Source organism: Phoxinus phoxinus (assembly GCF_949152265.1).
Source record: "Phoxinus phoxinus genome assembly, chromosome: 12".
NCBI classification, from domain to species: domain Eukaryota; kingdom Metazoa; phylum Chordata; class Actinopteri; order Cypriniformes; family Leuciscidae; genus Phoxinus; species Phoxinus phoxinus.
Window position 1 is genome coordinate 9,086,194 of NC_136887.1, and position 27,812 is coordinate 9,114,005.

A 27,812-nucleotide genomic window follows, 5' to 3' on the forward strand; every position below is an offset into this window, starting at 1 on the left:
AACCAGTGAAAAGGCAGGACAAAGTTAAAATAATAAAAGTCTTTGCTTTATTTGGTTAAGAACAGAAATATTTAAAAGGCAATCGTCGTGTCTTCTCTAGGCTTCAAGTGAGAGGGGCAGGTAACGGGTAATGGTTCCTCTTCACATCTTCAGTGGACACTGGACTCTGGGCAGAGACGAGGTTACGTATCTCACCCGCGTAAGTTAGCTGTATGTTCACAGGGCTCAGGCAGAGAAGAGGTTAATAGTTTTCCACCAGCGCAGCTGTACACTCACAGGGCTCAGGCAGAGAAGAGTCTTCACAATCTCTGCTCCACTGACTGTATTCGTCTGAGTCCCCGACGGCCCAATGCTCTTCTCTCATTCAGAATGGATTTTATAACCCTCTCTCCTAATACGTGTCCCAATCACGGATCGTAATCCCGCGCATCGCCACCTGACGTGAGTTTTCCGGAGTTTTCTCATCAAGCATCGCCCGCCGCCATGATCTTTTCATAGGGAACCGGAACCGTTCTGGTGTTCTGCCGTCGTTGTTCCCCAGAGGAACATATCCCAAAAAGAAAAGTTCCGCCCGGCCGCTTGTCACTCCGTGACAGCGCCACGAAACAGGAACAGAACAACGTAAGAGTCTAGGGTACATGAAACGGAAAGACAGGGCCGTTTTAATACATTTTCCACAAAACACATCGTGTAGCCCCTGCCTTTCTTGATAGAAGGTGTTAGGGGAAAAAAAAAATCCCCACATGTTTGCTTCCAAAATGAGGAAGAATTAAAAAAGAATATTTCATTGCCACGTTCAGATTACCTGGATAAAATGAAATTCAGGTCAAACACTAAGTAAGCTAATGTAAATTAGTGTTACAAAATAAAAAGGGTAAAACTGACCCTGAGTTCCGCCGAGGGCTTAAAGCGGCAGCTGTTTCCTCAAAAGAAAATACTTAAGCCTAACCCTTTCAAGTGAATATTATCTTAACCAATGTCCAAGGTCCACTGTGATAAGAACACCTCCCTTGACGTAAAAACCATCTTATATTACCACCTAGAAGGCATCTGATTACTATTGATGACCACCGAGTATGCCAAGACACAGGAGTGTTTACCTAACGCAATGAAAGCGAGGCTTAGAGCAATGCATGGACATGGCCATTCATGGATCTGGTTGACAGTATTGGTTTTCCAGTACTGTTTCCAACAAAGTGCTTCCTTGATTTACTGGTCTGCCTATGTGGAAGTTGGATACTTTGACAGAGGATCTAATGAAACTATAAGCAGTGTATGTGAGTGTGGTGTGTTCGGAGCGCACTCACCCTTGAAATCAGCTTCTGGACTAATAGTGCTTCCGAATGGGGATCCTCTGGCATGCTCAGGGAACACTACTTTCACCGCAAGTCACCAGCCATGGATTGCCCTGATAAAAAAAGGAAACTGTACCTATTCACAGAAGGTACAGGCTGCCAAGCAAGAAGGAGCCTCTGCTGTAGTTATTTACAATATAGATGGGACTGGCAATGCGACTAACCTTATGGCACATTCAGGTATGACAGCTTCTCTAATTGGAAAACCAAGACAATTCAATTTGTTTCAAAGCAGCTTTACAGATCATACAGATTGAGCAAGGCAAATGTAATTGTGACAAGGAAACAACTTCATAAGATGTTTAGGTAGAGGGAAAAACCCTTTAAAAAGTGCTAAACTTACTGAATTGGCTTTCTCCATACATTATAAAACTGACTTCATCCTAGAGTAAAATTGTATTGCCTAAAAAAAAGATGTATTGCCTAGAATGTCTTAGGAGATATAAATTAAAATATTTACAAAATTACATTGCTTACATACAATAAGAAAACAATTGATACATGTTTGTGTACATATTCAAATCTGTTTATGAATACAAAATGACTAAACCTGCCATTATGCCAGTGATCTGAGAAAAAAAAGGTGTTTAGTGTTAATGATACTATTATCCTATTATTAATAGAAGTAAAAACTACAACAATAAACATTATATATTTAATTATATAAAAGTTATATTCTAATATAACTTTTATATATATATATATATATATATATATATATATATATATATGATAAAAACAACCAGTTCCCAGTCCCAAGGTGTCAATACATTGCATGTGACTATTAAGCCACGAAAAGTATATAATTTATACTTTTCATGAATATTTTTGAGCACGTAACCCTAACACTACCCTAAACCTAACCTTTTTTCAACAATATGAAACGCATAACAGGCAGATAATAATTCAGTTAATGCAAAAATGTGCTTAAAAATGTATAAATATTGTAATGTAAATTAAATTATTTTGGCTGTTCAAAATTGATAATCATGCAACCTAAAAGGTAAAATGGGGTAAGATGTTCTCTGGGGGAAAGGGCTAATTGATCTAGTCTAACTGTGACATTGTATTATTGTATTACACTGCCTTTTGTGGCTTTTTGTCAATCAGGGATTTGCGGACACATTAATGTTTTGTTGAGTTTGTATATATTCTTCACGTGAACATTAATCTGGATACATGAAAATGGTGTTTCAAAATGCTCTCCATCCACACTAGGATTTTCTGTCCGAAGAAAGTTTCTTGTCCACGCTTAAATCATCTTACTGCACAAATGTAAATTGTAATAAAAGCTCACTGAGATGATATCGAGAGACCGAGACAGTATAGTTCTGGCATGATCATTTTATTAGCAAAATAAATCTCAACACTTGCGTCCAGGTCGCACTCAAATTTGCTATTCCATGTATGGAATATCTAAAGGCACGTTTACGATGTACTAAAAATGGAAATGTTTTTCTTTTGTGTTTTGAGTATAGACGACAACGTTGTTAAAATAATCCCCGTTCACACAGATTTGTGAAAACGGCTGAAAAAAACTGTTTTCTGCTGCCAGGCCAGTAGTTTGTGGGGTCACTTTGTAAAATACACAACCATCCAATCAATTCATCAAGTCCCGCACTTCATTTGTTCTTGTTCCAGAAGCCGTTTTACTTGAAAATACGTCACAATAAGTGAAGACAAGACTATTTTAAAGTACATCAAGAACAACAACACTTACGCTAGCAAAAAACAACAACTGAATGCTCTTTAATATATAATAACAAAGAAATCAAGGTATTTTAACATGCTTTAGTTTTTGATGCCTTCAGAGAGAGAATGTGTTTAAAATTAAGTTTTGTTTTTATAATCATTGCATGACTATTTTATTTATTTATTTATTGCACAAGTCATACATACATAAATGTTTAATCATTCATTCATTACGTGCATGACATGCATGAACGAACAAAAAAAAAGGAACCGGAAGAAGAAAATCTTATAATACATGTCGCTTATTTGTGCACATCAAAAGAAACTAAAAAAAACTAAAACTAAAAAAAACTAAAACCTGTTAAGGTGATCATAACCTGACCATATACAGTCAAGTGAACACTTTGGAAGCATGTCATTTAAATACAGTCAGTGTTTGTACCCAGCTGTTTCTCAGGTCTTGCCATAAGTTATGAAAGGGTTTGAAATTGTCACTGACTTAACTTTTTATTTGTACAGTACATACATATGGCACTGTAAAATTTTATGTTGAGTAGAGACCATAGGAATGTTTTTATGACTCACTCAGATAATTATGTTTTCTGAAGTTCAAGAGTTCATACTGTAAATTCCAGTTCCTTCCCTGAACTGTAAAATCCAGTTTCTTCCCTGAACTGTAAAATCCAATTGTTCTATAATATGTTGAACAAAACTTGATTTTCCATTCTTTACGTTTGACTTTGACAGCAAGATATTTGGATAACAAGTGGTTCAATGAATAATGGAAGACTGGCAGAGACAGTTAAACAAAGTGGAAAAGGGTGCTTCTCGCGTGATGGATGCTCGCGTATGATACGAGAATCTTGACCAATGACGTATCGGAGTCCATATTAGCTTCCGTTTACATCATGGACTGTCTCTGCAGTCATTCTCAGTGACCAGAGACTCTGGCGTTCTGCCACTATTCATAGAACCACGTTTAGATCAGTAAGCAACGTACTAATTTATAGTTCCAGACCTCCAGATGCGGTTTAACATAGTAGAAGATGTCACAAGGACTGAGCTCAGCAGAGCTATCTAAAGAAGTCGTAATAGCACAAGTAGAATTGAATTTCGTGGATATTGGAGATGGACTACCTACCAAGCGATAAGCATTGGAAATGGTGTCTACCACTCAGTGAGATAGCCGCTGCTTATAGACACGGATTAATCCCTCCGACAGGGGCCAAAGTAGACGAACAACTGGTCGATGTTGCACCACAATGCCCTTGTTGACAAATATTGCTGCAACACTCGTACTGGACACAGTTCTGGACTAGGAGTGTTGTCCGAAACACTGAAATTCGAATAGGATGGTTATCAAACTGTGTTGTGTTGATAACCACTTAGGATGAAAAGCTGGGTTTGGCCAAAGCGTAACGTCATAATCCTCAGGTCCCCAGCTAAGGCATTGAGGATTCACTGAGATATTTATAAGAAGGACGGAAATGAGAACGAGCCCCTCCAGCTCTTGACAGGGGGGCTTTGGGATGCATCGGCTGACGTGGTGATCTATAAGATTGCCCTTGTACGTACTGCAGCTAAGCTGTCTGATGGGCAGCTGTTACGGCCCATAACCAAATCATATAGCTCGATTGATTTTATAGAAATTAGTAATGGATATGGGTCAAACATAAATTAATCGCAGACACTTGAAACTTAAAATGTCAAACACTGCTTTTATCCAAGAACAAAAATCAATACAACATAATTCACAAAAGATGTTTGCAAAAAATATATATTAACAAATGAAGACAGAGAAAAAATAACAGTAAAAAGGTAGGGTAGCTGTGGAAAGTGCCTGATTACACTTGTTCTCATGATAAGATCTTACCTAACACTCGATAAGAAAAAACAGGCGTTTCTTCCAGGCCTCTGCTTCCCTCTCTGTGCTTACTAAATAACCAAAAATGTGAACTGAAAATAAATCCACTACCCGTTACTGACATGTAATGTAATGTAATATACTGACAAAAATAACAACGAAGAGCATTACATATAAATTACTCAAAAGATTAATGAAAGCACCAAAAATCCAAATAAAACTATAATGAAAAACTGGATCACTCCAGAGAAATGGAGTAAGGTGACCAGCGATCCCTTAATGAGGAACAAAGTGAAGGAGTGCTCGCCATTGACGCAGTCACTCCTCTCCCGTTGATGGGGGATTCCCTCTCTCAACACCACCTATGGACTCACAAATTTATTAACCACAGACACACGTAACAGCAGCCAGCCGGGCAATCAGAATAACCCCCCTTGTGCTCAAGATATAATTAATAATAATAATTTGTTACATTTATATAGCACTTTTCTTGGCACTCTCTTTACACTTTACATGGAAGGGGGAATCTCCTCAACCACCACCAGTGTGCAGCACCACCTGGATGATGCGACGGCAGCCATATTGCACCAGAACGCCCACCACACAGCAGCTTACTGGTGGAGAGGAGACAGTGATGAAGCCAATCAGTATATAAGGGGATGATTAGGAGGCCACAATGATGGACGGAGGCAAATGGGCAAATTTGGCCAGGATGCCGGGGTTATACCCCTACTCTTTATTCGAAGAACATCCTGTTTTTTTAATGACCACAGAGAGTCAGGACCTTGATTTAACGTCTCATCCGAAGGACTGTGCTTTTTGACAGTATGCTGTCCCCATCACTATACTGGGGCATTAGGGCCCACACAGACCACAGAGTGAGCACCCCCTGCTGGCCGAGATGTTGGGAATGAGACTCTACTTCACACGCTCTTCATTCCTGCTGGCCCAAAGACCTGACCAGGCACCAGTGGCAGTTGACGAATCCCATTTCGGGAACCCTTCCGGGAATCTAGATTGCACCAGCCATACCTGACCTTTAGCCTACGTCATTAGTCATAGATAAATTAAATTCAAGCATCAAGTGGACTAAAGAGTTCCCCACCCGGTTCAACCTTGAAATTGTATTATAAACCCTGACCAACCTGTAATCAGTTCATCTGCATTCTGGGTTAAGACATTAAATATTCTGTTTGAGGATCTCATCAGGGGACACTACCAAAAAAGATATACATGTTTCCACTGTCCGTGTGTTACCAAGACCCGTCCCCTATGCATCCGCCATCAAAACCAACGTACATGCCACCCGATCTGGTCTAGCTGCTTGATCTGTAAAGTCGGGACAAACCAGCTTCAAGAAATTCTCTAGCCGAGAAACTGGATGACACAGAAGGTTCGAAGCAACCCAGGACTAGGGAACGTGGGTCCAGATTCAATCTGGCAAGGGCCATCTTCAGCATATCTTCAATTACTGATTGCTCAGCACCACGAAGGTCCGGGTCCTCATCACTATGTCACAGCTGAGACTGGGACAATGGAAATGATGCATCTTCCAAATTCCAATAAGGAATAGTGTCCTTGTTCAGGTTTAACCAATTATTGAGAAGTGAGCCAGTATCCAGATCCTTTTGAGAAAAGCTAATTGATGGTTCATAGTGAGGTAGGCATACTTATCATACATGCATACATTACTGTCATCATCCTTTTCTGGAGGCTAGAACAGCACCCAGTAGTTAAGCCGAGTGATTCTGGACTGTACTTGTAAGCTCAGCCACCTGGTGGACTAGAAGAGCCGAAGAAGCATTGTTCTTTTTTGGAAGTTCCTCAGTCCTTCCTGCTGATTGCTTGATGTTGCGCGGCCGAGCTGAGAAAGCAGTTTGAGAGGAAACACCCCCGAAATTCAAGGTCCAATCCTATGAGTCCTTTTTTTTCTCAATTCTCTTGGCATAATGCTACACTCAGGACAAGGATCTGTTAGAGATTCCTGGAGGTGGTCAATACCCAAACAGGTAGGACATTGGGTGTGAGAATCAATCAAGTTCATGGGCCCAGAGCAGACAGAGTATTAATAATAAACTGTGACCCCTAGTCAGCCAAGGGGGTAAACAGCATTTAATGGGGACGTTTAGCTAACAAGCTCTTCATCAGTCACCAAACACTCTGGAAACCAGTGAGTGCTCTTAGATTTAAACACAATAAATACTGCTACAGCAGACAGTAGAACATGGTTCCTTAAATCCAGCCCAGATTGCCGCTGTCCTGCAGAGTTTAGTTCAGAATCAAACTCTCCTATCTGCAATTTTCTAGTAACTAGACATTTCTGACAGAAATTAAGCGTATAGCGTCAGTTCTGGCTGGTCACGTTAGTCAAGCTTGCATCAGCTAATCAGCTGATCCACATCTACCTATAGGAATATGACACCTATCACTGTATACATATGTACAGTAAGCTCCTTCAGTATTATCAGCAGCTATCATGTTTCTCAGGAGCTTATTACCCTCAGTCAAACCCAGCTCCTCCTCTCGTCAGTCAGTTTGGCATTCTGATTTCCCTTGAATCAGAATAAATTCTTGAATTATGTTGTACTTTAAAATCTTGAATTAATGATATCTACAATACATTCATGTTGGTTCTATTCTGTCTACCCCAAGAGGGGTTATTGCTGCTCTTATCCATGCTAGGCTGCATAGGGAGTTCTTGCCCAGAACAGAACCATACCGCCAATCCTAACTATACATTTGCCAATCGTATTTGACGATAGTGGTCATGACAAATATAACTTACTCACCAGTTGAGTAATAAAAACGTCATCTTCATGCCGCTTTTACAACAATAATAAAAAAAAGCCAAGCCAATGTTGATTCTCATTTTATAACAAGCTCTGTCGCGTTTTCATTTTGCCAGCACTCTCCTCTGTTTGGCAATTTGTTTAAATGTCTGATTCCCTGGAAGTTGATAATTTAGCTGCTCCATGTCAACTTTTTTCACTCATTGTGACAACTAACCTATGCCACTCACACACCATACAAGCGTCAAAGTAGCACCTTCTCTCTATTTATGGATATGATGAGACGCGCGGGTGAGTGACATAGTAGCCCATGTACACAATTTCCCATAAAAAACATTACATAAGGTCTAAAATAGGCTATAAACAATTATAATAGGCTTATCATAGTGAATCAGTGTAAGACAAAAACATGTTTTGAAAGAAGGATTGATGATGTATTAAATCATGAAAAAATTTAACATATGTGCACAATTGGAATATCGCACAATTAATTTGCTAACAAAGCAGCATTTCCTACCCATGTGTTCCAGAGAACAAAATTGTCAAGTCATGGCATCTTCATTTATATAGCGCTTTTAACAATGTAGATTGTTTCAAAGCTGCTTTACAGAGATAAACGTATAATTTAAGGTAACAGATTGTTTTGGCTTTATAGCGGTTCTTGAATAATGCTATTTTCCAGCTAAAGTTAGTTTTGATTGATTCACTTCCGTCGAAAGGATAATTAGTTATTAAATTAGGGGCCACTAAGACGACACCGTTCTCTCTACACAGACTTTAAACGCGAACCTGTGATAAACGCAGATGGCGCTCACGTGCGCATCAAGAATTAATTCTATAGTTATGTGCGTTTGAATATATGTGCGCATGTTTGTAATTCTCTACAAACCAAGCCTATACAAACTACTTGTCCTGCCTATAAATTTGATACAGAATTTTATTTTATTTTATCACTACGGGGGAGATACGCAAAATTTCCAGAATGCTTTATCTGTAGAGTGGTAAAGGGATCCTCCATAGGGAGAGACTAGTTGGCACTTCAGCACTGCGTTGTCATCGGGTCCAGGCGAAGGTCTTTCCTCAGATCTGGATACGGACCGGACTGGATCCGGCAGGCTGTGGGAAAACCTTGGGATAAACAAAGTGTCACGATCCACACTCAAGGAGACAAGGGAGAAGATCCAAATGCAGTAAGTGCTTTTATTTGAGGGAAATCCGTTACTCACAATCCAGTCCAGGCAGAGGTCATAACCAGGGTAGCAATCAAACATAAACATACAACGGGAAATAACAGACGCAGAACTCAGAAGTGGCGTGATAATTACAAGGACTCCGTGACACATACTAAAACAGACAGGGTATATATACACAGAGAATAGACAATGATAATGGGGAAATGGCTGAGTGCAATGATCAGTGATAAGGAAACAGCCGAGTGCAATGAGAAGACAAGGATCGTGGGAAATGTAGTTCAATAGTGTGATGGACACCGTGGGGAAGGAGGACATCTAGTGGTGACCCAAGGAACATAAACCAGACACTGTGACATAACCCCCCCTCTACGGAGCGGCTACCAGACGCTCCAAGACGTGACCGACAAACAAGAGTCCAGGCGGAAGGTGGAAAGGTGGAGGATCAGGGGGTGGGATGGGGGGCCAGGTCCATGGAGGGGAACAGGAGCAAGTGGGGAACGGCTTAAGCGGCGGCCAGGGCGACACAGACAGTCCATCGGGCGGCCAGGGCGAAGCAGACAGTCCATCGGGCGGCCAGGGCGAAGCAGACAGTCCATCGGGCGGCCAGGGCGGAGACGACCCCTCGGGCGGCCACGGCGGTGAAGACCCCTCGGGCGGCCATGGCGGTGAAGACCCCTCGGGCGACGACCACTCGGGCGGCCACGGCGGAGACGACCAGGGTGAAGACGACCACTCGGGCGGCCATGGCGGTGAAGACCAAGGCGGGACAGGGACCGACCCTGGCTCAGGAACAGTCACAGACACCAGCGGCTCAGGAACTGCAACAGACGCCACCGGCTCAGGAACTGCAACAGACGCCACCGGCTCAGGAACTGCAACAGACGCCACCGGCTCCGGAACTGCAACAGACGCCACCGGCTCCGGAACTGCAACAGACGCCACCGGCTCCGGAACTGCAACAGACGCCACCGGCTCCGGAACTGCAACAGACGCCACCGGCTCCGGAACTGCAACAGACGCCACCGGCTCCGGAACTGCAACAGACGCCACCGGCTCCGGAACTGCAACAGACGCCACCGGCTCCGGAACTGCAACAGACGCCACCGGCTCAGGAACTGCAACAGACGCCACCGGCTCAGGAACTGCAACAGACGCCACCGGCTCAGGAACTGCAACAGACGCCACCGGCTCAGGAACTGCAACAGACGCCACCGGCTCAGGAACTGCAACAGACGCCACCGGCTCAGGAACTGCAACAGACGCCACCGGCTCAGGAACTGCAACAGACGCCACCGGCTCAGGAACTGCAACAGACGCCACCGGCTCAGGAACTGCAACAGACGCCACCGGCTCAGGAACTGCAACAGACGCCACCGGCTCAGGAACTGCAACAGACGCCACCGGCTCAGGAACTGCAACAGACGCCACCGGCTCAGGAACTGCAACAGACGCCACCGGCTCAGGAACTGCAACAGACGCCACCGGCTCAGGAACTGCAACAGACGCCACCGGCTCAGGAACTGCAACCGCAACAGACACCGGCTCAGGAACAGCAACAGACACCGGCTCGGGAACTGGCTTGACGTAAAGCTCAGGCTCGGCAGACGTGTGTCCCCTCCATGCATGCAGTACTGCCAATGCATAAAAAAGGAAAACAGCCCTCTTGGCCATGGCAGGACTTACGGGAACAGCGTCTGGCACAGGAACCGTCTCTGCATCGGCAGACGTGACGTGGACAGTCTCTGGAACGGCAGACGTGACGTGGACAGTCTCTGGAACGGCCGACGTGACGTGGACAGTCTCTGGAACGGCAGACGTGCTGTGCCTCCTCCACGCATGCAGTACCGCCACCGCATAGAAGAGGAAGACCGCTCTCTTGGCCGTGGCAGGACTGATGGTGGGCGGCTCCGAGACAATCTCAGGGACGACAGCGGGCTGCTCGGAGGGGACGGCCTCTGGGACGACAGCGGGCTGCTCGGAGGGGACGGCCTCCGGGACGACAGCGGGCTGCTCGGAGGGGACGGCCTCCGGGACGACAGCGGGCTGCTCGGAGGGGACGGCCTCCGGGACGACAGCGGGCTGCTCGGAGGGGACGGCCTCCGGGACGACAGCGGGCTGCTCGGAGGGGACGGCCTCCGGGACGACAGCGGGCTGCTCGGAGGGGACGGCCTCCGGGACGACAGCGGGCTGCTCGGAGGGGACGGCCTCCGGGTCCTTGGGGAGGCTGAAGGTCTTCCTCCTCCGCCGTTTCTGACGAAAATGTGCCGGCTCTGGACTGGACGGGCACCACGGCGAACAGAGCTCTGGGCTGGGCGAAATCAGCGGTGGGTGGAACTCTGGGCTGGATCTCACCAACCCAGGGCCGAAGAGGGGCCAGAGTGGGGAATGGTGTCTTGGATCCTCTCGACCACCTCCTCCACTGCGGCCTCCACGGGTCCCACGAAACTTTACCAATCGGGTCCCCTCAAAAAACTCTCTTCTCTCCCGCTCAGTGGCTGGGGAAGAGACATTGAGAGACATACCGCTGGATCAAGTGTGACGGAGTCCTTCTGTCACGATCCACACTCAAGGAGACAAGGGAGAAGATCCAAATGCAGTAAGTGCTTTTATTTGAGGGAAATCCGTTACTCACAATCCAGTCCAGGCAGAGGTCATAACCAGGGTAGCAATCAAACATAAACATACAACGGGAAATAACAGACGCAGAACTCAGAAGTGGCGTGATAATTACAAGGACTCCGTGACACATACTAAAACAGACAGGGTATATATACACAGAGAATAGACAATGATAATGGGGAAATGGCTGAGTGCAATGATCAGTGATAAGGAAACAGCCGAGTGCAATGAGAAGACAAGGATCGTGGGAAATGTAGTTCAATAGTGTGATGGACACCGTGGGGAAGGAGGACATCTAGTGGTGACCCAAGGAACATAAACCAGACACTGTGACACAAAGACACTAAAATTAGCGTAGATGCCATTCTTCTTATGATGTAACGAGTACATCAGGATTTAAGGGAAGTGTTCCCAGTTCCGGCTGACCTAATCTATGCAGCCTAACATTGAGTTATAGAAGTCTATAATGTATTATGTGAAGGTCAAAGAGATGTGTCTTTAATCTAGCTTTAAACTGGCAGAGTGTGTCTGCTTCCCGGACAATGGTAGGAAGACTGTTCCAAAGTTTTGGTGCTAAATTGTCACTTCCTGGGAAATTGACGCAAAATACCTGTAATAAAAAAGGACGTTGCTGCAGTTGGGGAAGCCACTGTGGCTCTTTTTTTCTTACATCATAAATTACTTGTTATCTTACAATTTGTTGTGTGTGAACGCAGTCATGTGGGAAGCTTCTGGGTGGGAATTAAACCAAATCATTCTGATGACAGAATTTGGATCAAGTATTTCAGAATGATCAAACCAACATTAGAGATGCTGTGCAATGAAATCGGTCTGCTGGTTAATCCAGTTATCCAAACACTGTTGAGACAAAGTCATGTCATTTTTTTGTTGCACATTGAGGGATTTATTTGGTGAATGCTGTGATTCCATCATAGTTTATAACCATGCCTTCTTATTGGATAACAAATTGGACACCTCAATTGAGCGCATAATTCTTTTATGCACATTTTTAGAATTCAGTTTCCATCCAGCTTTTTTAATGCAATATCCCAAAATGCGCATAACAATAGATGGATGGAAACGCTGCCATAATCATATCTACAGTACAGTGCAGAAGTTGTAGTACATTTTTCACAATAAACATGTTTAAGACTATATTTGTATCTTTCATTTAATGCCATTAATTGTAATTAAAACGTACTCGGTTACTAATGTAACCTCGGTTCTCTCTAGAGAGAGGAACGAGTACTGCGTTGTCGTAGCAACGCATTGGGGAAAATCCTTTTCCACGAGAATACTGAAAGCAAAAAATTATCCTTAATTTTGTATCTATGTAAAACGCTTTGCCACAGCATACAGACCTAGGCGAGACAGCTCGCGCGCCTATTGGCTGCTGTGCGGCAAAAGCTTAAGCCAATCGAGCGAGCCCTTGAGTGACGTCACACCCAATGAGGGCGCTTCGCGCCCTCCCGCGTCACGTCCCGCCAAAACGGGCGTGGCTTAGGGCTATATATTTCGCTCACAGGCTTATGAACTCTGATTTTTAACAGCGAAACAACCAGAGCGCATACACGGCAGGAAACGCAGTACTCGTTCCTCTCTCTAGAGAGAACCGAGGTTCCGTTAGTAACCGAGTACGTTCTCTTACGAGAGATACTCTCGTACTGCGTTGTCGTAGCAACGCATTGGGGAACACCCTGTAAGACACCGTGTGTGCAGTGATCCGACACCATAGACCCAGAGCACTGAGCTGGGGTTCATATAGTACATAATCACCTGTAGGACTCCCAGAGAATCCTGAAAGAGGTGGGTTCTAACCACCATCTCTCACAAAAATGACTGCCTTAGCAGATCAGTATAGAATTGACTGCGCTTAGCAGATCAGTACAGAATACACTGCGCATAGCAGATCAGTACAGAATTAACTGCGCTTAGCAGTTTCAGCATAAAAATGCCATAATAGACGACTGAAATGTCAGTCTAACAAATACGGTTATTTAAACCGATAATATCTTGGCCTGTAAGGCGGGTACCTCGAGGTTATAAAACCTGATAAATGTAGACGGTGAGGCCCAGCCTGCCGCCATACAAATATCCTGTAAGGCAATCCCACTCGACCAAGCCCACGAAGAAGCCATACTTCTCGTGGAGTGCGCCCTAACACCCAAAGGGCACTGAATGCCTTTGGATGCGTACGCTAGAGCTATAGCGTCCACTATCCATCTGGATAGGCTCTGTTTCGAAGTGGCCAGTCCCTTGAGACGCCCACTAAACGAAACGAAAAGCTGCTCTGTCTGTCTGAAAGCAGACGAGCGCGACACGTAAGCTCTCAATGCCCTCACCGGGCAGATTAAGTTTTCGTCCATATTATCCCCGATGACCGGAAGGGCAGACAGGGAAATAACCTGCGCCCTAAACGGTGTGTTTAGGGATTTTGGAACGTAACCATGCTTAGGTTTGAGCACGACTCTGGAGTCATTAAGCCCAAATTCCATGCACGACGCGCTCACTGAGAGCGCGTGTAAGTCCCCAACGCGCTTCACTGAAGCGAGAGCCAGGAGAAACACCGTCTTGAGCGACAAGTGTTTCATATCAATCTCCTGAAGAGGCTCGAAAGGAGGACCCTTCATGGCGTCCAGCACCGTGGAAAGGTCCCAAATGGGAACTGTGGGAGGTCTGGGTGGATTAAGTCTCCTAGCTCCTTTAAGGAACCGAATGACTAAATCGTTCCTTCCTATGGACTGGCCGTGTGCGGTTTCAGAAAAAGCCGCTATAGCCGCCACATATACCTTGAGTGTGGAAGGGGATCTCCCGCTATCCAACATCTCTTGTAAGAAGGACAAAACCTCTGTCACTCCGCAGTCTGGGGGTGACACGCCGCGAGACGTGCACCAGCCAGAAAAAAACAGACCATTTAGACGCATAGAGCCGTCGTGTAGACGGAGCTCTAGCTTGTGTGATCGTGTTTAACACTCCCTGAGGGAGGTCAGCGGATACCCGTTGATGGCCCACACATGAAGGGACCATAGCTCCGGGTGAGGATGCCAAATCGAGCCACTCACTTGAGAGAGGAGATCTCTCCTCAGAGGCACTGGCCACGGGGCGGTGCTGGCTAACTGCATCACAGCTGGGAACCAGGGTTGATTCGACCAGAGCGGCGCTACTAGCAGCACTGAGCATCCTTCCTCCCTGATCCTCTCCACCACCTGGGTCAGGAGGGAGACAGGGGGAAAAGCATATAGGGGGCGGCGTGGCCACTGATGAGCCAGCGCGTCCTTGCTTTTCAAGAAAAATTCTAGACAGTGAGCGTTCTCTGGGGACGCAAAGAGGTCCACTTCCGCTCTGCCGAATTTCTTCCACAACAGTTGTACTGTGTGTGGGTGTAATGACCATTCTCCTGCCGGAACGCGGTTCCTGGATAGTACGTCTGGTCCAACATTCAGGTGCCCCGGCACGTGCGCCGCCCTTAGTGAAAGGAGGTTGCAGCGCGCCCATATCAGAAGGCGTTTGGTCAGCCTGTATAACGACAGGGACCTGAGGCCGCCCTGGCGATTTATGTATGACACCACTGACATGTTGTCTGAACGTATCAGTACATGGCAGCCCATAATCAGGGGACGAAAGCGAGTGAGCGCATTGCACACCGCTAACATCTCGAGGCAGTTTATGTGGAAGAGCTTCTCTCGCTCTGACCAAAGGCCAAACAGCGGTCTGCCCTCGAGCAGCGCTCCCCATCCTGTGTTGGATGCGTCCGAAGTGACGCTTGAGAGAGGAGATCTCTCCTCAGAGGCACTGGCCACGGGGCGGTGCTGGCTAACTGCATCACAGCTGGGAACCAGGGTTGATTCGACCAGAGCGGCGCTACTAGCAGCACTGAGCATCCTTCCTCCCTGATCCTCTCCACCACCTGGGTCAGGAGGGAGACAGGGGGAAAAGCATATAGGGGGCGGCGTGGCCACTGATGAGCCAGCGCGTCCTTGCTTTTCAAGAAAAATTCTAGACAGTGAGCGTTCTCTGGGGACGCAAAGAGGTCCACTTCCGCTCTGCCGAATTTCTTCCACAACAGTTGTACTGTGTGTGGGTGTAATGACCATTCTCCTGCCGGAACGCGGTTCCTGGATAGTACGTCTGGTCCAACATTCAGGTGCCCCGGCACGTGCGCCGCCCTTAGTGAAAGGAGGTTGCAGCGCGCCCATATCAGAAGGCGTTTGGTCAGCCTGTATAACGACAGGGACCTGAGGCCGCCCTGGCGATTTATGTATGACACCACTGACATGTTGTCTGAACGTATCAGTACATGGCAGCCCATAATCAGGGGACGAAAGCGAGTGAGCGCATTGCACACCGCTAACATCTCGAGGCAGTTTATGTGGAAGAGCTTCTCTCGCTCTGACCAAAGGCCAAACAGCGGTCTGCCCTCGAGCAGCGCTCCCCATCCTGTGTTGGATGCGTCCGTAGACACCACCCTCAGACTCGTGGAAGTCCCTAGGCTTACACTTGACAGGTACCAGTCTTTTGACCTCCATGGTTTCAAAGCTGCAACGCAAGCTTGATTGACCTTGAGGCGAAGCCGACCGGTGGCCCATGCTTTGCATGGCACCCTCCCTTTGAGCCATATCTGCAGCGGGCGCATGCGCAGCAGACCCAGCTGCAGTACTGCAGATGCTGAGGCCATCAGACCTAGCATTTTCTGAAAGCTCTTTAGAGGGAGAACAGCGCCGCAGCGAAATGAGCTGACTGTGCGCTGGATGCGCAGCGCGCGCTGTTGTGACAGCTGCGCTGTCATCGACAGCGAGTTCAGTTCCAGTCCCAGAAAAGAAATATTCTGACTGGGGGACAGCGAACTCTTTTCCCAGTTTACTGTGAGACCGAGACTCTCGAGGTGACTCAGCAGCAGGGCCCTGTGCGCCACTATCTCTGAATGAGATTGGGCTAGAATGAGCCAATCGTCCAAATAGTTCAGCACTCGAACACCCTGCAGTTTGAGGGGAGCGAGTGCTGCGTCCATGCACTTCGTAAATGTACGGGGTGCTAGAGACAAGCCGAACGGCAGGACTTTGTACTGGTATGCCTGGCCCTCGAAGGCGAATCTCAAAAATCGCCTGTGACGTGACGCAATCTGTATTTGAAAATACGCGTCCTTTAGATCTACTGACACGAACCAGTCTCCTTGGCGAACGTGCGCGAGGATTTTTCTGGTCGTTAGCATTCTGAACTGGCGTTTCACAAGCGCTCTGTTCAGTTGCCTCAGATCTAGTATGGGTCTGAGACCCCCATCTTTCTTGGGTACCAGGAAGTATCTGCTGTAAAGCCCCCCTTCGCTCTGAGCCTGAGATAAAGGTTCGATAGCCCTTTTCCTCAGAAGTTTCTGAATTTCGGCTCGAAGTAGATGTGCTACATTCGAATCTACCGAAGTCTCGACGCGCGCCGCGTGGCGGCGAGGGCGTCTGCGAAACTGTAGCGAATAGCCTTCTTTTATGATGTTTATCACCCATTTTGAAACCCCGGGAAGCTTTTCCCATGCATCTGCACGTGTAGCTAGGGGCTGAGTGAAAAGCGCGCTCTGATCGACTCGCGATACAGCGGCTTTCGTGAGCTGCGACATTTGTAATCGACAGCCTTCAGGCGGGAGAGGGAGGGCTGGACGGGTTCCGTAGGAACCGTGATGCTTGTGTGGGAACGCGGGCACTGGGGACCGGGCACGTTTACCACCTTTATAGCATCGCTCGCCGGAGCGGAGCGCCTGCACGCGGGTTTCGTTTTTACAGAAACCGTGCGATGAGCAGGAGGTAGCATTAGTGGGCACTGGGTAGTGGGCACGTGTGCTACTTTTAACGCGCAATCGATTTTATGTGCGCGGGCCCTGTGTGTGGGGCCGTGTTTGTGTGTAGGGATGTGCACATTACAGCGGGCAGATTTACTACACAAGAAACACCATCGGCCGTGGCCGGGACACCAGAAAATGCACTCTTTAATGGATTTATCTGGGTAGCCGTGAAAACGGCTGTTGTGTGCAGGTAAGCGGCCAGTGAGACACGCCTGTTGGCTGCAATGATCGCAGGTACAGTCGCTTCGTTTGGGACTGCACGAGCGGTGAGCTTCGGTGAGGGTCCGGCCGCAGCGGGACTTGAACACCGACGCTTCCCTAGCAGTGCTAGGATGTCTCCGGGGGCTCTGGCTTCAACGCTACCTTCTGTCGCGGGCCACGCGGCGCGGGGCGGCGACCGGCAGAGCGAGAGCGCGGTCTCGAGCTCTGGGTCTGGCGGCGTTGAGATGAGGAGCTGGGCGGCGGTCTCGGCTGTGAGCTCTGAGCGGGCGGTTTCGCACGGCCTGCTGCAGAGCTGGAGCGCTTCGGCAGGAAGTGCTTCATAGCCTGGGTCGCCTTCTGCACCTCCGCATACCTGTCGGTGAAGTCCTTCACCGAAGTCCCGAAGAGGCCAGCAGGGGAGAGCGGGGCGTCGAGGAACGCGGTCCGTTCTGCTTCTGGCATGTCTGAGAGCGTTAACCAGAGGTGCCTGTCAGACACGGTGATCGCCGCCATACTGCGTCCGATGGCTTGGGCTGCAGACTTCGAAGCGCGAAGAGCCAGGTCTGTAGCGCTTCTCAGGTCCGCCACGCAGATCGCATCGGGTCCGTTCTCGTCCAGCTTGCGGAGGAGATCGGCCTGGAAGATCTGCAGCGTCGCCATGGAGTGCAGCGCTGACGCGGCCTGTCCGTTGGCGGCATAAGCGCGACGGAGCAGGGATGACGTCGTGCGGCAAGCCTTTGAAGGCAGCGCCATCTTAGCCCGCCGTCCAGCGGAGGGTGGGCATAAGTGGGCCGCGATAGGCTCTTCGACCGGCGGGAGGGAAAGGTAACCTCTGTTCTTAGCGTCGTCGACCTCGGAGAACGCTAGAGAAACAGATGACCTCGTCCTCGTAGAATACGGGGAAGTCCAAGCTCTCGCGACCTCCTCGTAAAGCTCAGGAAGGAAGGGGGCGGGCTTTGAGACAGGCGTCGACTTCTCCCCGGGCAGAAAATAGCCATCCAGCCGGTTTTTAGCGGGCTGCTCGGGCGAAACCCACTCAAGGCCAAGGCTCGCCGTGGCTTGAGTGAGAACGCGCATGAGCTCCGCCTCAATGCTCGCTCTCTTTCCTTTTGGCGTGGGGGCAGGGGGCGCGAGATCCGCAGAGCTCGCCCAATCCTCGCTGCCGGAAGCCAAAACCGAGCACGAGTCCTCGTCCCTCAGCATGGCGTCAATGTCGATGTCATCGATGTCGTCGACGGAAGCGGCGGCAATCTGCGGTCGCTGTCCGTCGGGTATCGACGCTGAGGAAGCCGGAGACACAGTTCGCGGGCGCGCCGGCGAACTTGGGTGGCTTGCCGGAGGTTCCGGGTTCCGCTGTGCACGGCGCTTTTTACGGCGCGGCACAACAGCGGAGAACACGGGCTCCTGGAACGACGCCAGGCGAGTCCGCAGAGTCGCCAGAGGCAGAAGTTCACAGTGATGGCAGCCGCCATCCGCAAGAGCGATAGCCGCGTGTTCCTCGCCCAGGCAGGAAGCGCAAATCACGTGGCGGTCCCCGTCGCTGAGCGTGGTCCGTTTGCACGAACCGCAAAGAGGCATCTTGAGAAAGACGCCGCTTGAGATACAACAGAGTAAAACAAGTGTGAGTCGCGCCGGCGACCTCACACACACTCAATACGTGAAAGGATATATATAGGCGCCGGAACGCGCAGCTGGAAGGCGACGAAGGCGGCGGTGCCAGCAGCTTGTCGTGACTTCTCCCGCTGAGGTGCTCTCTCGACGGCGCAGCTTCTTCACTCGGATCAGCGATGAGTTGTCCTCGCTGAAGGATAAAAAATCAGAGTTCATAAGCCTGTGAGCGAAATATATAGCCCTAAGCCACGCCCGTTTCGGCGGGACGTGACGCGGGAGGGCGCGAAGCGCCCTCATTGGGTGTGACGTCACTCAAGGGCTCGCTCGATTGGCTTAAGCTTTTGCCGCACAGCAGCCAATAGGCGCGCGAGCTGTCTCGCCTAGGTCTGTATGCTGTGGCAAAGCGTTTTACATAGATACAAAATTAAGGATAATTTTTTGCTTCAGTATTCTCGTGGAAAAGGATTTTCCCCAATGCGTTGCTACGACAACGCAGTACGAGAGTATCTCTCGTAAGAGAACCAGATAATAAAAAAAATCTTCTAACTGATTATTCCTATTCCTTTAATTGACACTTTATTCAAATACTCTAGACCAGTAGAATTTTAAGGGAAGATGTTTTACAACAACCTACACTTGATTTCAAAGATGATTGAATCCTTTTTGCAATGCTTGACACACTTTTTAGTCATGCAGGTTATCAATATGGCATTGCTGCAATCCAACTGATGGAAATGTGTCCAAGCGATGGATAACTTCCCTGTAATCCAGTAATATTTTGGGATGCTATGCTGTAGATCTTAAAAAATAACCAGTCATGGTTAATGTTAGTGTTTTATTTCCACAGATGCTGATGACATAGTTTCCATCATGGTTGGCAATATTCTAGGCACAGAAATCACTAACCTGATCAAGAATGGCTCAGACGTCTATATGGCGATTGCTGTAGCCAATGCACATGGCCTGTGGTTCAGCGCTACATGGGCATATGCACTGTCTTTCACATTCATTGGAATAACATCCATCACTTTGTTCTACTTCGCTTTCCTGTTTATCAAACGCATGTACATAAACCGACAACTTCGTCTGGAACAGGTAAAGTATTCAGTTAAGGTTAAGTTCACTGTAGGAGTCAAATCAACTCAAATAGTTAGTATATTCAATATAAAATACTCAGATATATTCCAGACATTCCAAAATCTCTATTGCTAATTCTGGTCTGTCATTCATTTCTGTGCAGAGGGAGATGAAAAAAGAGACTGAAAAAGCTATAGCAAAGTTACAAGTGCGGACTCTGCGGACAGGTGACCCGGTATTGTCCCATTGCTAAATCCTAAAATAAATAAATATGTACGGTAAAATCAATTCTGAGAGCATTTAAACTGCAGTGAGTAAAAGCATCATGCCTGTGTGTCTGTAGGAGGTTGACTCAGAGGACACAAGCTGTGTGGTGTGCACTGACTCATTCACACGTAATGAACAGGTCACAGTTCTACCCTGCAGGTGCAGTATGAGGAAGTCCACATATGATCTTAGTTCAACATTACAGACTCAATTCTAAATGTAGTTTCTAAATTCAGAATAGTGTCAGTATAGTATGTTCATTTCGATGCATTGGCTATTTTGAAAGGTTTTATTCATCCTTATTTATTTTATCTATTGTAACTTGCTTATCTTAGAGCATTGAATATTATATCAAGCAGAGATTTTGTTGAATGAAAGGTCTGAGTTTTGTGCCCTGCACATACAAAACATATTATTTAGAGAAGACATAAAACATAACATATGTTGTCATATTATAGAGGTATATGTATTTCAATATTTTGAGGTTCATTCAGAGAAGACAGTAGAACATAACATTAAAAAATACACACTTCACTGTTTTAATTTTTTATTTTATTTTATTTTATTTTTATTTCATTCTGTTTTTACAGACATTTATACCATAAGAAATGCATTGAGCCATGGCTCCTGGAACACGCCACCTGTCCCATGTGTAAATATAATATCCTCAAATCCAAGGTCTGTTTGCCAATACACACAGAACCATCTTTATTCAGACAGATGATGTTGCATTTACTAACATGAGATTCTTTGTTGCTGAATGTGTTTAGATTGACGAGGAGAGAGATGAGCCGAGCTCTTCACCGTCGCCATCAAACAACTCCTTCTGTTTAGCTACAGTAATGACAGTCACATCAGCAGACCAACACAACACATTAGACTCAAACATTCAAACTGCAGAAAGTGAGTAAAGGCTACCACAAAAACATTTGATGTCCTTTAAATTGTGTTCCTCCATGATGTAGGTGTTAGAAATGAACAAAAAAACACTTTTCATTGCATTGCTGATGTTTTATCAGATTGCAGCTCAGCACTTACAGACCACATACTTTTTTTTCATATGCATATTAATATGTTACTTATTTGTTACAGCAAATATTTAGTTTTGAGTGATTATGACAGTTAATATATTTAAATAGCCTACATGTTTATGATTTATAGATTTTACATATTTAATTAATGGGAAAAATACATAATGGTGTTTCATTAGTCTCTTGTATATGTTTACCTGCTGATTGGTAATTCATGTTGTCTTCATGTTGTCTGAAGGAAGATGAGTAGTAATGCCAGAAGTATGGCAACGCAACATAGTGTCTTGTTCCCCTTCTCAGGGAACTCGCACTCCATCATGGTTTTGACACTATGGGAACAAAATACCCACTCCTCCATCCCACACAATGCACCTGCTGACCAGAGAGCTTATCGCCCTTGGTGCACTCAAGTCGACCCCTCCAATATTACCCCTCGCCACCCTTGGTGGGGGAAGAGGGGGAGCACTGATGGCGATAGAGTGGTACTTGCTCAACCGAATAGCTTACAAGAGAGATCGCAAATACTTCCTGAAATATATGGTGAGAGGATGGAGTGCCACTGTAGCTTACACATCCTCCTTCTCTTCCCCAGTGAGCACATAAGGCCCTTCAAACCATGTGAAGGGTTAACTTGACCTTTCGCTTATAAGAGGGAGGTCAACCTGGAGAGACTACCAACACTACCAACTTCTTAATCAGCCTACCAACATACCTTCTGTAACAGTGGTCAGTGGAAAAGTGGGACGTGAGAGGCGGAATAGCCCATCTTCCCCTCTAAGTCCGTCAAAGATATATCATTTTATAAATTAGCAATTTGCAACACTGGGGACACAATAGCTGATGAAGTGGGATGCAAGAAACGGAATAACCCATCCTCCTTCAGCTATGTCTAACTACCCTCCTATGCGAATATGAAAGGAGCATGCACTTCTATCTCCGCATTTCTTTTCTTTTTTATTTACAGAGAAGCGGCATGTGAAGAAGTGGGATGCAAGGAGCGGATTTGCCCATACTTCTCACCAATATCCGCTAGTGCATCACTATGAAAAAATTGCTTCTAATTCCGATTGGCCCCAGTGAGCAGACAATGACTAAAGAAGTGACACTCAAGACGCAGAATAGCCCATCTTCTTTCAGCTGCGTCTGGCAACCCTACATATGCGAACCAATAAGGAGCATATGCTTTCATCTCCGTGATATAAAAGGAAAGGTGACATGTGACTGTGAGTAAGTGGGACACGAAAAGCGGATTAGCCCATCTTCCCCAACTATGCCCTAGAACATAATACTTCTACTTTCTATTACATATATGAATGCAGGAAGAGTATATCATTCGGTGTCATCCCTAACAAGTAGTAGGAAAGGAGGTGGGACACTAGAGTTGGCATTGCCCATCTTCCTGATCCCATCCACAGATGTTACTTCTATCTCTGTATTCACAGAACTAGGGAGATAACAGATCATGAAGTAGGACTCTAGAAGCGGAATAGCCCATTATTCAACGTTTTCATGTAAACTGAGCATTTTGTGCAAAAAGAGCTGCATGCAAGGCATTTTTGTCCTCTCTTGTCAATACCGTTACATAAGCATATCACGTTCACTTCTGCACACACAGTTCCAGATAGCAGTAAATGAAAAATTGCAATACGAGAAGCAATATTTCCCATCTTTTCATCTGATGTTATCTAAGCCTATGCGAGCTAGCCCATGTGCAGAACGAGTAAACATGCTTCTTGCAACATTCACTGTATAATCTCGGAAAAACTGTTTAATTCCCAGCTGCCTGAAAAAGAGTGCCCAGATCTCTTTTTCCAGAATTGCACAGTCATTAGTGCCACGGAGCAAGATACTGTTAGGGATCGATCAGTAATCATTAATAATTATAGTAAAAGTGTAGGGGAAGCAAACAACCTCGTCACCGCATCATAAGCACAATCGGGTGTCTATTGTATATGAAATAGCATCCGACCCCCTACTGGGAAGTGACAGCAAAAAGATTACAATCGCCAATAACCTTGTATCGTTGACGTTCCCCTGAACATAATACAATGGCTGTGGATGGATGGAAAATAAACCTGTATATGTACTCTGTATTTGTGAAGGGACAGCGATATCATCCATCATTAATTTTAGAAGAAAACATTTTTAACTGTACCAACTGAACCAACACAGACATCCCTGTCTTTTAATTTCTTTCCTTTTAATGGAATGAAATGCTTTCCCTTAACACTATTTCTCTTTTTTAAAACAACCTCTTTAACCCCAACATCCAGAAAGAGGTGAGGATAGGGAAAAAATAAATGGAGATTAAAAGAAAAAGAGGATGAGAAAAAGACAGAAAAGGACTCAGCGTTTAGACCTCTCTTGCTTCTTGGAGTCGATTATCTCCCTGAGGTACTTACTTGTTCTTGAGCCAGGTTGCCACCTCTCTAAGGTGGAGCTCTAGCGGCCACACTCACTTTCTGCTCCTGTCACCAACTGGACCCAGCGACAGGCTCAGAACTGGGAACTGAAGGACATTGCCTGCGGCGGGGAATGGCCAGTAGCACTTGAACGCCGCCGACTTAACCCTCGCCTCTCTAAATTTCCTGACCACAGTCTTAACAGCGGTGCCAAAAAATTTGGAAGGCGCAACCGGAGCGTCAAGAAGGAATTGTCTCTCCTTCTCTTTTAGCCCCGATAGGTTAAGCCATGAATGCCAAAATTTGCGGTAAAAGCCGCAAGCGAGCAGCCAGTGGCACGAGCTGCCTGCTTAGTCGCACCAAAGGGTAAGGTCAGTGTTATGGAGGAGATCCTCGATCGCGTCTGGTGCCACACCCCCTGCAGCGTTAACGTCCTTCAGGAAGTCAGCTTTGTATGCCTGCAACATCGGCATGGTATTCACGGCACCGCCGACTTGGCCCATCACTGCGTACGCCATGCTCGCAAGTTTAGATGTAAATTGGAAGGGTTTAGAGGGAGCGGGAGGCTTCCACGAAGATGCCGAGCCAGATGAGAGGTAACCCGGACATCTTTGTAACGTATACCCATGTTCCTCCAATCCTTTTACATAGTTGAACTTGCTGGGAGGGAACACATGGGCTGAGAAAGGATTTCCCAAAGATCACAACATGTCACTGTGGAGATCTAAGAGAAATAGAAGGTTTGCTGGGGACACGTTTATGACCCGCCAGGAGGTACTCGTCTAGCATGGAGTGCTTTCATGTTTGTCCGCCGTCAAGTCTAAGCTCAATCTTGTGGTGGCGTGGGTAGTAAATAGCGGGGTAGTAATTATCAAGTGTAGTAATTCCCTGCATGCGGTTGACGATGAGGAGGCTGGCTCATATAATACATCCGCCTCAACTCCCATCAGGTCTAATTTCTCTGAACTAGAGCGGCCATACAGCATACTCTCCGCCAAACCTTAAAGGAGAACTCCGGTCAATTTTAACATGGAGCTCATTTTTTTGTAAATTTGGAGTGCTGTCAATACAGAGAACAACGACTAAAATCGGTGTTGCCTACACTGTGTTATCCTCTTTTTAAAATTTGCACCCTATTGACTTGAATGGGGCAAGTTTTAAACCTGCTTTTATCCTCTTAACATCCTTGATGTGTCATTACTTAGTGCCCAGCCATGTTGAGTGATTCCTTCAGAGTGAACACGGTGAATCTGACTGCATTAGATGTGAAAGATATGAATAAAAATGATGTTAATTCAACAAGCGCACATACCTGTATTTACTTCCTGTTTTCGGTCGAAGTCCAAACTAGTCAACTGTCGAGTTCACGCGCGTGATCATAGGTAACTAAGATGATTTTTTTTTGCAAATATCAGCTCAAAACACCACACAGCACCGTCTTCGGCTGACAGTCTCCATTTTTGCTTAGTTACCTATGATCACGTGCGTGAACTCGACAATCGACTACTGTGCACTTCGACTGAAAACAGGAAGTAAATACAGGTATGTGTGCTTGTTGAATTAACATCATTTTTATTAATATCTTTCACATCTAATGCAGTCAGATTCACTCGTGTTCACTCTGAAGGAATCACTCAACATGGCTGGGCACTTGTATGACACATCAAGGATGTTAAGAGGATAAAAGCAGGTTTAAAACTTGCCCCATTCAAGTCAATAGGAAGCAAATTTTAAAAAGAGGATAACACGGTGTAGGCAACACCGATTTTTGTCGTTGTTCTCTGTATTGACAGCACTCCAAATTTACAAAAAAATGAGCTCCATGTTAAAATTGACCGGAGTTCTCCTTTAAGCCGGAGAGCAGGCTTTTGGATTCGGCTCAAGAGCCTCGGAACTGGCGACAGAGGATTGGGAAAGGGAATCTGCGAGCCCCACTATCCTAAACACTGCACTGCCTCGACAGCAGTGGGTCCCGGACCACGGGCCGCTAACACCTGGCTCCCTTTCCCCATAAATAGAGCCAGTCGGGAACGCTCCAGGTCTGATCATGCATGCTCTGTTCCTTGACATATCACATACAAATCATGCATGTCGTTTGCCGTGATATATCTCTCACATGGAGGCACACATTTTTTAAACCTGCGTTCACTCATTTTGTTTCCTTTCTTTTTCTTTGAGATACACACACAAACAGATTCCTGAAGACAAAGAGGCTGATGACGTGTTCTCTGGCGCCCCTTATAGCCATTCAAGAAAGGCGTTTGGCACAGGTCCTTTAGACACTGGTTCACGAGGAGCATTCCTATAGTGTCAAAACCATGCCTTTGAAAGGGAATAGTGATGCTATCGTCCAGCTCAGTTCAGTTCTCATCAAATAGTGCTGTGTTTTAATCTTAACAAAGGACTTTGACCCCTGGTTTCACAGATGAGGCTTAAGGCTAGTCTCTGACTAAAACGCATGTTTGAGCTGTTTTAACTGAAAGCATCTTGCCATTGTTTATAAAAGCTAGGGTCTAATCCTGGCTTAATCAAAGCCCTGTCTGTGAAACCAGGCCCTAAAGTTTTACCAATCGAATATCTACATATTATCTTCTCAGCAACACTTAATATTGAGTACTGATGCTTGGAACCAAGGACCAAGGACGATAACAGTAACCACATATAGAAAAAGACAATAAAATAAGAAATTTAAATAAACATAAAATTCAGCAGGAACACTAAAAACATTGATTCGTAAAGGTAATATACTGTATTAGAAAAATGAATACATTAAACACAATATCTGAATACATAAATTCAGCAGTTACCAATGCATTTTGTCACTATCAATGTCATGCTGGATTAATCTGTATATGGTGTATGATGGCTCATGGTTATTGATTTTTCTTTATGACAGCAGCTCTTGGACATACATCAGACCGTGTGTATAATGACCCGGATATCCAGACACAACACATGTATGAAAACCAAGCGTTTGAAGAAGAACCAGAGATAATGGAGCAGCAGGATATCAACAGCCAAGATTAATATATAACATATTTCAAATATTTATACAGCTTGAAAATTACAAACAGCCAAAAAAGTGTGTGAAATGTGTCAAAAAGAATGACATACAAAAAAGAATAAACTTAAAATGGGATGCTCAAATTGTGACAGACTATTTATTAATAACTGAGCACTGCTTAATTAATGTAGATTTTAATGACATTTAAGAAGAGACGGGTAAGAGAGTATAAAAACAAAAATAATGTATTACTGTGACAGCTGCTCAACACAACTTGTTCACACACATACTCTCAAACACTGAATAAATTTGACAATAGGATAAAAATGACAAGTTGACTATGGAAGGCCAAAATATCCTTTGATGTTCTCAGTAATGTTTACTAGTGAGCATTGCAATTAGAGATCTCTGTAATACAATTTTTACAAGCAAAATCCAGTTTTGGTGGTAACGCATTACAATTAATTTGAGTACTGTAATTAGATTACTTTTTGTGCAGGTTGTTGATTTTGTTTTTCTTCCATTGAGATGTGTTAACGAACAGTGGATGATATAACAGTGAGCCAGCATATTTGCACAGATGTCATAGTACTGTACATCACCCTATGGAGTGTTTTTCAACGTCTTGATGCATCATGAGTTTATGGATACAGATGAGATATTACCATGCACTGAACACTTTGGAAAGTTTGGGTGACAGTACTAAACTCAATTGATTGCTGATTGTATTCTTTCTGTTGTTGATTGCACATTTGCATACCCTGATTTAATTTTTGATGGTACCATTTTTTTCTTCATCATATGCATGGTGTAGGCCTAGGTTGCTGTTTGAAACCTATCACTAGATGATGCCATTCATTAATAATAATAAAAACCTCAT

At 45.8% G+C, this 27,812-nt stretch overlaps 1 protein-coding gene across 2 annotated transcripts; it reads left to right on the forward strand.

Moving 5' to 3' along the window:
- Positions 1-27,812, forward strand: LOC307008240 (RING finger protein 148-like). 2 transcript variants are annotated; one of them, XM_079630927.1, is made up of 7 exons: positions 1-199; positions 19,999-20,246; positions 20,392-20,463; positions 20,572-20,654; positions 21,086-21,173; positions 21,266-21,398; positions 26,825-27,709. In XM_079630927.1, the coding sequence occupies exons 2-7, from the start codon at positions 20,022-20,024 to the stop codon at positions 26,953-26,955; spliced, it is 732 nt and encodes a 243-aa protein (XP_079487053.1). In that variant the 5' UTR covers positions 1-199; positions 19,999-20,021; the 3' UTR covers positions 26,956-27,709. The 2 variants fall into 2 exon arrangements, with proteins under 2 accessions (XP_079487053.1, XP_079487052.1); XM_079630926.1 differs by lacking the exon at positions 1-199 and adding an exon at positions 1,033-1,535 and having other exon boundaries at positions 26,825-27,812.

Bases quoted from the DNA above. Each gene is read 5' to 3' on its own strand.
- LOC307008240 (XM_079630926.1), top strand. From the start codon at position 1,064: ATGACCACCGAGTATGCCAAGACACAGGAGTGTTTACCTAACGCAATG. The intron at 20,655-21,085 runs GTGCAGTATGAG...CTGTTTTTACAG, and splicing joins GTCACAGTTCTACCCTGCAG to ACATTTATACCATAAGAAAT. The intron at 21,399-26,824 runs GTGAGTAAAGGC...TCTTTATGACAG, and splicing joins AAACATTCAAACTGCAGAAA to CAGCTCTTGGACATACATCA.